Raw genomic sequence first — 12,451 nt, 5'->3', positions numbered from 1 at the left:
CATTCAGTGTACCCACATATCTTGGCATACATTTCTATTAGTTTTGATTTTTGCATTCAGTATTAGAGTCGCATACCTAAAGTATTTGTGAGATCTTATGTCTCGTAGTTGTGCAATATAAAGTATGAAATAATACAATCCACTACATGTTCACTGCTCTCGAATAAATCTAATTATGTCTATTGAAAAGCTTGGATGAGAGAAAGCATGGAGATCAATTCTAATTGGATAAGATCCTCCTTGAACTGAAACAAATGATATATGTACCATAAAGCTTGAAGCTACTTAAAACTCTAAAGAAGATAAGAGTAGTGAATTTCAAATCAAAGCATCATACCTTATTTTCAATGAGGTAGATCAATAAAAGTTCAAAAAGATTTGAAAGTGCTCATGAAGCATGGACTATTATAGAAACTACACATGAAGTTAAAACTTGAAAGGCTTACCACCAAGTTTGCAGACCATTTCTGAATTTTATGATGAAATTTGCGATATAACTAATGAAGCTTCTTCTCTTGACGAGGAAAACTTGAAGGTGAAAATAGTTGGAAAGACACTACATTCGTTAGCATCTATTGAGCATGTAAATGATGAGGCTAAATATGTCACTACTATGCATGTAAATGTGCTGATAGATTCATTACAGATTTTTGAAATGAATCCAGAAGAAGCTCAAAAAATTGACGTCAAGCATAATAGAAGCATTTCTTTTAATGTGAAAGCTGATGTTGGCACATTTAATGGCATAATTGCCTCTTTAAAGAGTTGCAAGAATAATTGTTGAATTTTAGTAAAGCTACCCAAAAAGAGTCATTGTAGAAAATAGAAATAAAAAGAAAATAATTCAACGCGATGATACAATATGAGCATGTGAAGTTTGAGTGTGTCAACACTCATGATTAATAAAGTATTCACTTATCGTACAAGGATATAAGTTTTCTTCGTGTGAATTATACATTTTTACTTTTGCTTTACAAACCTAAATAAGTAGATGTCTTAGGATAAGTTACATTCTAGTCCAAACTCGAAAAGAATTTTATAGATTGTTTTGTTACGAATATTATTTAATAGGTGTGCAATAATTTTTTTTTTTTTAGTTAAAACAAGTAGTATTAAGCGAAAACAATAAAATCAAATAACTTTACTTAAGAAATCATCATTTGAAAGTAATATCTCTTGAACTGAAATTAAGAGATCCTCGAAAAGTTTCAACCCAAATTGATTATCATACATACATTTCGCTATTTGATCAGCAGCCATATTCTAAAATCTAGGGATGTGACCAATTCTTGTCTTCCAATTCCTCTTAAGGTAACCATTGATGAAACATAATTCAACTAGGTTACTATTGGCAACACTCCCTACAAGAACAAACTCTACAAGTAGTGCATGCATTGTTGCATTCTATCTCCAACTGTTTGTAACATTTGTCCCATGCAGTACGTAAATTTTCAAGAATCGCTCGAGCTTCAATGCAAAACACCATTTCCTTACTAACTTTCAAGGTGCACAACGATTTTGAATGCATACATTCACAAAAATATAAATAATAAAGAATTTCTCATCACAATCTAAATTATATCTATTTACTGAGGTGTGCCGGACAATACACATGCCATAAATTTCAAGAAATTTAGCATATATCCATCTCCTCTATTTAATCTTTTTATTTTCATTTTTCTATTTAGTTGCTTATCAACCTTATTAATATATATAATTATGTGTTCTCATTAAGCAAAATAGATATTTCTATGACAAACCATCAATAGAAGTAATAATAATAATAAGTCAAAGGAAAAAAAACTTTTCTCCACATTTCTTTTGTATATTTGACTTATTTTCCTTAGTACAATAGACATACACTAAAATCAATAAAACCTAAATTTACTAACATCTCGTTTTAATCTTTCTTCAGATACATTTATTTCACAAATAAACATAACTTGGATTAAAATTCCACCTTACATATATAATAATATGAATAATCTTACAAAGGCTAACTGTTTATTCAAGATACTTCATCTCATCTCATTTGCTTTGGCTAAGTGAAAGGAAGCCTGCAAAACACAATGAAAAAACTAAGCATCATACTCTCATCACTGTTTATGATTGCCAATAGAGTTCATTTGAGTTCAATTTAGATTATTGCGAATATATAAAATATCTAAACTTACCCTAATCTAAGAGAAGTATCAGAGCTATCATCCTCTAATGGAGGGCAGCTACTGCTGCAACTGCAAACATTTGTAACAGATTCTGATGACACACCTTCTTCTCCAACAACATCTGAATCTCTTTTACTCTTGTACAGTGTTGCCACCTGAAAACCCCCATAATTTCTTTTATGATATAATTTTGAAACAGTAACAACAATACAGTTTGATAAACCAACTACCTACTTTCTCTTTAAGTTGCTTGTTCTCTTCCAACAACCTCGCTCCCTGCACATCAACATCAATTTTTGTGATCCCTAGTATTGTTGGACTTTTAACATCATTTCATTACAATAGTCAAATTTATTGTAGAATTAATTTTTTAAATTTTATTTTTATCCTCCATAATATCTTTAAACTATATTAATTATATTTTATTAAATAAACATAATTTTTAATAAATAGAATTTCGTTAGTAAATTTTATTAAACATATAATCTAAATCTCATTAATTAATAATATCATCAATATATTATAATTTTTAATTTAAGAATTTATAAAAAAATTAAATATAATTTAAATTTCAAATATTTAGATATTATTATAGATATATAACAGTCACCTCTTTATAATATCTAAAATTTTGACCGACAGATAAGGCAATTATAAAAATGGTTGACTATACTAACCTTATTTTCAAGTGAAGAGATCTCGTTCATAATCCGATTGCTCTGCAAAATAATTTTAATTGTAAAAAAAAAAAAAAAAAACCAAGATGGGAAGCACAAATTAGTGAACAAGTATATATGTAAACCTTGGTTTCCAGAACGCATTTAAGTCCAGATTCAAGCATCCCCTCTAGTTGCTGCAATTCCTCAATGTTCAGTCCTTGAAGATCTTCCCCTCTCATCTGCCTGTTCAAAAGTTAAACATAAAATTAAATATCAAACACCCTTCCACATCGGTGTTTGAATTAGATTACTGTTAATCTGACCAAATTAAAATAAATAAAGTATTAAAAATTAAAAAATTAAAAATGATTAAAATAATAAAAAAATCAGATTAGGGATTACTAACCTTAATTGGCGGGTCTTATCAACTATTTCCTTGTTCAATCGTATGTTGTTATTGTTCTCCAGCTATAATAGAAAAATGGCATAGTTACATTATCACTCCATTAAAAGCTATACTTTCAAAGATATTTGCAAACACATTCCATCTTTTAATATGAAAAAGGTAAAAAAAAAAAAAAACATTTTCGGTCCCTCTTAATACGAAAATAAGTAAATTAGTTTCTCTAAAAATTTAAAGTAATTTGATCTCTGCCAATTTCAAAAGTAAGCAACTAAGAACAAATAATCACAACGTTAATATTTTTTTGTCAATTGTACGTATTTTTTACCAGTATAATAACAAATTTAGTATACAAAATTTATACTTTTTTAATTTGGTCTTTACATTTACACAAAATATATAAACATTGAGGGCTAAATTTGTATCATAACAATCAAAATTATAAATAGTTAACAGAAAACATTAACATCGTGATTAATTGTCGTTTGTTGTTTACTTTGAAATTGAAAAATATTAAATTACTTCATCTTTTTTCGAAGACTTAATTTATTTAATATCAAAATTCAAAAAGACCAAAAAAGTGTTTTTGCCTGCGAAATAACAATAGAAAGAAAATGTAAAGGAAAAATAGAAATAATAAGTAGATAATTAGAAGGATCTCAAGGCATGCACGGAAAATACCTGGAGATCAAGAGAAGGTTGGTCCAATTTGTTGATATTGTTGGAATGCAAATTATATCTTCCCAAAATATCTTTCATACTTCACATGAGGGGGAAAAAATGATAACATTATTCTTTAGGTGAAGATTAACATGAAGCAAGAGGCAATGTCTAAAAACAATTAGTGATATTTAGTTATAGTTATTATAAGATGGGAAAAGATTATACGAAAGAGTGACTTTATGTCAACACCTAATTAATTAACAGTGAAATTAAACAATATTATTACAAAACCTCCCTAAATTCGGTTTTACGAATTAAGTAATACTAACTTAGTTAAGTAAATGGCTGTCTAATTTTGATTAAAAATTTAAGATAAATTTATTTTTCTTAAAAAGCTACAAATCTTTTTAGCCATTTTTTTTTTAACTCACAAAATGGGTGTCTACTTTTTAGTATTATCAAAATTTATAGGCAATAATATGCTTTCATTGATAAGGTGAGTAACTAATTTTATCCATAGAAAAATAGGACATATATCTTATCAGCATTAATAATAATACATTAAAAAAATGTGTGTATGAAGCCAATTGAGTTTTAGCTCGATTGGCATAAATATTGTTGTCAATGCAGGAGGACATAGGTTTGAGTATGTTGAAGTGCGTTATCCTCTTATTTATGAGTTAAAGAGGGGCCATAGGTAGTTTTAGATATTATCTTAAAAAGAATAAATATGATCAGAAACTATAATGAGATTATTCAAAAAAAATGTATAAAAACAACCCTTTAAACACAAATATATATATATATATATATATATAAAAAGCCTTAGTACATGCATTCAACACAAAGCATCATTTCATCCTCTAAATCATTCATAATATCTTCTTTGGCTCATTCCATTACAGCATTCTTCTTATTTGTAAACAAGTAATTTGGCTTTTTTAAATCATACCTGTTAGAGCCATATAGAAAGGACTAAATCAAAACATTTACTTTATTCTTGAAATATCATAGTTTTGATGGAAAATATCCCACATTTCGAAATATGCCTTTGATACTAACAAGTAGTCACTTCCCAAATCTATACAAATGGAACAATAAAAAAAGTGTCTATAAATTATATAAAACAATATATACTTTATTGTATAGCAATATGTGTCACTAAAGATTCCCAACATATACCATCATAGCACCCCATGAAACAGTAATCTAAGGGCATAAGGATAGTAAAACAGAAAAAAGTACCAAAAATCATCTAAGAATGACAATCAATTAATAAGTTGAGCCATAACTCGTAAAATCTCAACATGAACACTACATGACCAATATATTGCCAACAAATATGTTTATAAACAGCTTCCATGATCCATGTAGAATGAAAATTTGAAGTAAAAAGATTATAATCCATAAAGGGTTTCTTCATAAACTAAAAGTAGAGAAAGTTCATAATCACAAAACCCAGGCCATAGCTATGAGATATTAATGGAAGGTTTTTCATCTTCAAAGGGTACGATCTAAAAGAAGGACTTACTGCAATAGTTACACATACAAATCTAAAAAAGAGAGTGAAAATTTTATATACCTGGAGCTAGCGAATTCAAATAGTTTCCCAGTTGCCGAGAAAATGATGAGAGCAACCTCAGCATCACAAAGAACTGAAAGCTCTTCAGCTTTCTTGAAAAGCCCTCTTCTTCTCTTAGAAAAAGTCACTTGCCTTGCAGTCAAGTTATCAATTTTCTTGATCTTGATCTTCTCCCTTGCCATTTTTCTTCACTATCTTATCTTCTTCCTCAAAACAAAACAAGACCAAAAAAAAAGTGCTTCACGTTTATCATTTCTCCATAGAAATAATAACTTGTATTATAATACGTAAGAACGACTTAAAAAATGAAAGATCCAAGTGAGGTTTTCTTGATTTTTGTGCTTGTGTTCATAACAAAAAAAAAATTATATGAAAACCCTAGTGAAAAAAAAGGAACATGTTCATCAGATCCAGGTGAATGAAATAGAAAAAAGTAACAAAAACCCACTAATTTTAGCTCATTAACATGCACAAAAAAAAATACAAAGGTCAAAGATTTGTGGGTTTATTTTCCTAAGTTTTACCTTATAAAGGAACTGGTATTTGGTTCTGAATTTGGAAGCTTGAAGTTAGGTAAAAGAAAGCAAAAGGCTCGCAATTAAAGAAAGTTAAAAACCCAGAAGGAGAGAGAAAGAGAAAGCTGAGAGTAAATTTGCTGGCTCAATAAAGGAAAGATTTAACCAATTCACCTTCCTTTTCTATAAATAAATAATTAATTAACTGCAATTTCATATATATTTTTAATATATACAAAAACCCTTTCCTTTTTGGTTAAAAGAAAAAACTAATTTTCTTTATTTTCTTCATTTCAACAAGCTTTTTTTGGGGGGTCTTTTTCATGTGGAGGATGCTGGTTTTCCGTACATCATGGATAGTAATGATGGCAGGTATTAACCCCTACTTTGTATCTACTGCACCAGCCTCCAATGGCACATCACTTCAACAAGTATCTTTTTTTAAGACTTAATTTAAAAAATACCCTCTAAATTATACCCGTATTTTCAAACTCATACTTGAAGGTTTTTTTTTTTTTTGTCAAATGTGATATTCAAACTCAAGGGAGAACCCATGAATTTTTTACAGATCAAAATTAAATTATATATTTTAAAAGAGTAAAAATATAATTTTATTATTTTAATAGCTTTTTCCATTATAATTTTAAAGAATTAATTTAAAATTTTATTATTTTAGAGAGTTAAAATATAATTTTATCATTATTAATTTAAAATTTTATAACTTAAAAATAAGCTTAAATGAAAAATTTTTATTCTAAAGGATCGGAACCTCTGCCAACCCCGACTCTCTCTTGCTCAAATTTAACTTTTGTTACTCATTTTACCTCAAAAATTAACTCTATTAAAACAAAAAATTTAACCAATCAAAAGCTAACTCAAGAAAAATATTAAATGTAATAAAAAAGTAATAGGTAAAAAAATTACCTAACTCAAGAAACAACATTTGTATTTAATTAATACTAATTAAATATTTTCAATTATATATTATTTATTTATTTATATATTTTTTAATTTAAAAAATTATTACAATTTTCTAATATTTCTTTATTTTTGGAATTATTTTACATAAATAATTATGTGGTATTGCTTACATGGCATTTTTACCACGGTATGCTTGGTCATTGGGCAACATCATTATTTTTGCTGAATGAGAGAGTATATAGTTAAATGAGACTTGTCCAATTTTTTTTTTTACCTTTTACCTTTTTTATTATATTTAATGTTTTCTATTTTTCATTTTAAATTCGAACAAAAAAAAGAATAAAATTAAATAGAGAAATAATTGTATGAAACTGTGATTTTATATCATCGCTATCCCTTTTTAATAGGAGCATGACAAATCATATTTTTCTTCCTAATTTTCAGCTTTTTCCTTCAGAAAAAATTCAAGTCCAACTAAAAATGCTAAAAATCAGGAGAAAAAATCCGATTTATCATTCTCCTAATAAAAAGAGATAAGGATGATATGAAATCATGTTGCATACAATTTCTTCTCAAGTCAAATATCGATGACATGGCAACCCCTGATAGTTTTTTTTTTTTTTTTTGTAATAGTGTTAACTTTTGGGGTAAATTTAATAATGAAAGTTGAGTTTGAATATCATATTTGACCAAAAAGAGTTTATACACCATTTTGAGAACACAGGTGTAGTTTAGGTTTTTTTTTTTTTTATTAAATTTCGTAATGTGCAAACCGTTATTCGCTACAACAAAAAAATCAAAACACATTTATTTATCAAATTTAATGTAAAATGTGCTTATTCTTTTAATTTTAGTTTTTATATACTATTTAAAATCAAATTTTTTAAAAGAAAAAGAAAAATAATATGCGAAGGGTTTAAGTTTTTCTACACATGAATTCCTTAAAATCTGTGTTATTTACTAAATGTAATCTACTTTATTTAACGTAGTTTTAATTTTAAAATTATAGTAAGAAAATTATTTGATACATTATAGGGAGGATTTATTGAAATATGTTAAAATATTAAAAATAAAATATATATGTCAGAATTTTAATATTGCTTGTAAAATAAAATAAAAACTGTCAATATATTAAATATTCAACCTTATAATAAATCTACATTGATTATGAGTTTTCATATTATTTATCTTAAATAGATTTCAGCTTAAATATATTTAGGGTAAACTATTCCGTGGGTCACTCTAAAATAATAGTATTTTTATTCTAGTCATTTTAAATTTTTTTCTCAATTTAGTCATTTTAATTAAGATAATGGTTCGATCGGTAATTGCCATAAAAAATTTCGTTAATCCACTAAAGGATTGTTGATGTTGTATTTTTTTGACTTCTGACTAAAGTTAGAGATCTCTTTATAATTAGCGCAAAATACTTTTTTTTGTTTATTTGCAACATAAGAACCATCAATCCTCATCATCGCCTAACGCCTACCATAAAAACCATCAATCTTCATCACCACTCAACACCCACCGCCTCCATCTCTATTGCTCTTCACTTTGCTACCTTCGCACCATAAGTTCCCTGCAATAAAGTATTTCACAATATATTGTTTAAAGAAATCAGTACCGTGCTTAGGAAACATGTTTAGCCATGTAAAATTGAAGTAATGAACACAATAAATTATAAACTATGTAAGAAAGGTGTTATGCATATCATCTAGTGTAAGAAAGGTGTTATGCATATCACCTAGTGACCCAGAATTCGACCTGGAATCCAATCTAATTTTATTAGGTATGTCACATTGAATTACCTTCAACTCACTCACTCTACGAGCTCGTTCACTCCGCCAGCTTGTCACTTTGCTCCCGCTTGCCACCTTTGCTAGCTAGTTGATCCGTAGTTTGTCACCTCCCTATTCACCGACTAGCCAGTTCACCAGTCTCCAGCATCACCTCTCAACTCATCAACTTGCGAGAAAGCCCCTTCAAAGATACCTATGAGGTTACATGTCAAACTTAGAAAGGTAACATGTCATTGTGTTTAACACTTAGTTATCCCCTAATACGTCCCATCCTGTGCCTTATGAGAAGGGGTTAGAGGAAAGAACCCTCAACAAAAGGAAAAATATTATGGTAATAAAGTATTTTAAATAATTAAAATATCATTATTATCTATATAATCAATATAGAAAAAAATATGGTAAGAGTAAAACACCTTACGCAATCGTCTTGGAAAAAAAATCAATTCTGGTTTCTTAGTTGATGGTTTTATTTTTCCCAAATCATAAAATACAAAAAAATAAAATTAATTAATTAATATAACATTTAAAATATTTTAAATTACTTAGTATTAATAACTGAATCAATTGGTCTAAATTGTTGTTTAAGCCCGGCACAGATTAAAAACATTAAACTCGAGCTAAACTCGACCTGCCCATATTAAAATTTTTTATATAAAAATAAATTTATAAAATATAATACATGAAATATACTAAAAATTAACATAAATATTTTCCAACAAATTAAAATTACTTTAAAAAGATTATACTGAAGATAGTATTAAAATAGTTACAACTTAGTAAGTAAATATCTCTAAAATAGTAGTAAAATTAACAATAAAATCATAGTTATATAATATTCAAACGATAACAATAAAATAGAAGAATATAATAGTGAAATAGTTACAAAACAACAGAGAAAAAAGTTTAGGTTGATTCAGGCCGGTAGAAATGAGAGGCTGGACTAGTTTATTTAGAAAATGGACTTTTTTTTTATTTTGTTCAAACCCATTTTTCGAACATCTATTTTTGTCCAAACCTTCTGACTTTTTGAATGAACCTTCAAACTTAGACGATGATCTTGTCTATGATCAAGTCTCGATTATAAAAGAAATCAATAAAATTTAAAACAGGTGGTAAGAGTAAAAGAAATATTTATAATGAATGAAATAAGATAAAATAAAACATCATAAGACAACTAAAATAAATATAAATGATAAAAAAGAATAAAAGTGAATATAAAAAGTGACCTATTTGAAAAAAAAATACAGTTGTGGAAGAAAAAAATATTACGGATGTTGTACGGAAAAGACATTAATACATTAAATATAAGAGAAAAACATTATATATATATATATATATATTTTCAATTTTTAAAAATTTATCAATGCCGCCAATGTATTAAACAATATTACAAAAAATATTTTTTATTTTTTCAACTTTTTCTATCACATTTAAAAAAATTTACTGATACGATACGGCCAATGCATCAAATCACACTCAAAATTACTGTAACAAAAACATCATTTTCATAATTAATTTAGTATTCCAACATTATTTTTATTAAAAACCGAATAATACCTTAAATGTGATAGTAAAATATATCAGATAGTTTAAGAGTCAAAAGACATGTAACTGTCCCTAATTTATAGTAAAATTAACTTGAATGCGACATTATATAAAAAAATGTTAATTTATAATAAATTGCGTAAATTATTTGTGAAAATGGCAGCCCCAAATTTTGACTTTGTATTATATTAATATATTTATAAATGTGAATTAATGAAATCACACTTTTCATTTTAAACACATTTTTCATATTGCTGTAACTCAATAATTTCAGTCATATAATTAGATGAACGATACGTTTATTTGTTATTAATATTAAAATAATAATAATAATAAAATTAAATATATTAATAATACTATAATATAAGACAAAAAAATTAAATATACCTCATTAAAAGTAAAACCAATAAAATAATAAACCTGACGTTCTACAGCTATTACACAATTTAAATGCCAATGTGGTGTCTCATATGGTAATCTATGCCGCTTGCAAAAATATTAACATATCCATCTAAACATGACCAAAACCTTGCTTTAGTATATATATTTGTAATTTATTAAATGAAATATTTAAAATTATCCCGTCATAAATAAATTTTATTAATTTTAATAGATAAATAAAGAGTTTTCATCAGGCCCAGCCTTAGAGTTTGGACTTTGGAGGTGTGGTCACCTAGGACCTAAGGTTGAAAGAAGTCCAAAATATTATTTTCTAGTTATTAAATGGCTCAAAAATATATATATTTTTTTTTTAACTTTTAAAGGTCAAAAAATTTTTGCCAACTTTAAGGGCCAAAAACTTTTACCAACTCTTAAGGGACTTAAAATTATTTTCTAACTTTTAAAGAACCTAAAATCTTATTTTATTGTTTTGTCAATGGCCCCAAAAATATTAAAATGAGCTTGGTTTTCATTAAATATACATATTGTCTTTAGACATTCACATATATATGAAAATTTATTTTATGAATCTTTGTTCTTACATTATCCATTGTTTCTACCAATTATAAATTCGAAAGTTTTAATAAATAACGAAATCAATTTATTTAATTTTCCATTATCAGTATTTCAATAATTACACGAATGTTGTCAATTTTACAAATACATGATCTAATTGACACGTGTGAATTTTTTAATTATTTGACCTTTTAGTGATTAACGAATTATAATATCTAATAAAAAAATTGAGGTTGTTTTTTAGCTTTGTTGTAGTACGGCTTGGGTAGTTTAAATAAGTGGGCGAATGTAACATTTAGATAATTGTCGCTTTTATGTAAAAATAATAATAATAATAATAATCAATTTCAGGATAAGAATTTTGATGCCCTTTGACGTAAAATACTTAATATATTCTCACTTTTCATCATAATGATTAAAAATAATATTAATTATTTATATTTTATATATTAGCAAATTATATGCATTTTTTTAAACATTCTTACATTTATATTATATTTGAATTCGTATCGTTTAAATATGCTTCATTCTGAATTTGAGTTGTCACTTTAGATCGATAAAATGATTTAATTGATACAATATTGATATTTGGAGGACTTAATTAAAATATTTTCAAATTTGGAAACCAATTAATAATCTAAATCATAGTTTGCGAATGTTCTATACAGTTAAACTGTACATTCTAAATGAAATTGTTCATATGATAAGTACAAATTTGATCTATGTGTTTTAAATATGTACGGTGCCATTTACAATGGGAATAATAAAATGACCTAACTAATATGATATCTTTTTTGCTTCATTCAAAGTGGAAATTACAAGAGATCATTGTGTTTCAGTCCTAGGCAATGAGCTTTAAAATCTCTCCCCAAGAAAACAAGCTTGAAGGTTGAATAGATCAATTCTCGAACATCCAAAGACTATTAAAGTTTTGTGACCCAAATCTCTTCATTTGTTAAAAACATAAAAGAGAGAGGCAAAATAGGGGGATTTGTGCCCCCGCAGTACGAACCATGCAATATGGAAAAATAGACATTGATTATAACAGCGTTGTTTAACCCTTAAATTGATGTAGTCAATCTCCTTTTGTATCGTGTATTTTTTAACATAATGAATTCTCATTTTCTACTTGTGATTTTTTTTCGATAAGAGTTTTCCATGTAAAATCTGTATTTTTTTATTTTTTTCTCATTACTTTGCGATCATTCTACTGCCATTATAGGCGTTTATTAAAACATAAAC

General features: G+C 26.8%; 1 protein-coding gene across 3 annotated transcripts; it reads right to left on the bottom strand.

Moving 5' to 3' along the window:
- Nucleotides 1-1,804: 1,804 nt before the first annotated feature.
- LOC108486403 (MADS-box protein AGL24-like) lies at nucleotides 1,805-6,337 on the bottom strand. 3 transcript variants are annotated; one of them, XM_053029587.1, is made up of 9 exons: nucleotides 5,997-6,337; nucleotides 5,473-5,679; nucleotides 3,909-3,987; nucleotides 3,231-3,292; nucleotides 2,968-3,067; nucleotides 2,843-2,884; nucleotides 2,400-2,441; nucleotides 2,175-2,320; nucleotides 1,805-2,057 (listed from the first exon to the last, which is right to left on the bottom strand). In XM_053029587.1, exons 2-9 carry the CDS (start codon nucleotides 5,652-5,654, stop codon nucleotides 2,042-2,044), a joined length of 669 nt encoding a protein of 222 aa, XP_052885547.1. In that variant the 5' UTR covers nucleotides 5,655-5,679; nucleotides 5,997-6,337; the 3' UTR covers nucleotides 1,805-2,041. The 3 variants fall into 3 exon arrangements, with proteins under 3 accessions (XP_052885547.1, XP_052885546.1, XP_052885545.1); XM_053029586.1 differs by having other exon boundaries at nucleotides 5,473-5,672; XM_053029585.1 differs by having other exon boundaries at nucleotides 5,473-5,675; nucleotides 5,997-6,334.
- Nucleotides 6,338-12,451: the final 6,114 nt, after the last annotated feature.

Source organism: Gossypium arboreum, chromosome 6, assembly GCF_025698485.1.
Source record: "Gossypium arboreum isolate Shixiya-1 chromosome 6, ASM2569848v2, whole genome shotgun sequence".
NCBI lineage: Eukaryota > Viridiplantae > Streptophyta > Magnoliopsida > Malvales > Malvaceae > Gossypium > Gossypium arboreum.
This window is presented reverse-complemented; position numbering and strand designations above follow the sequence as displayed.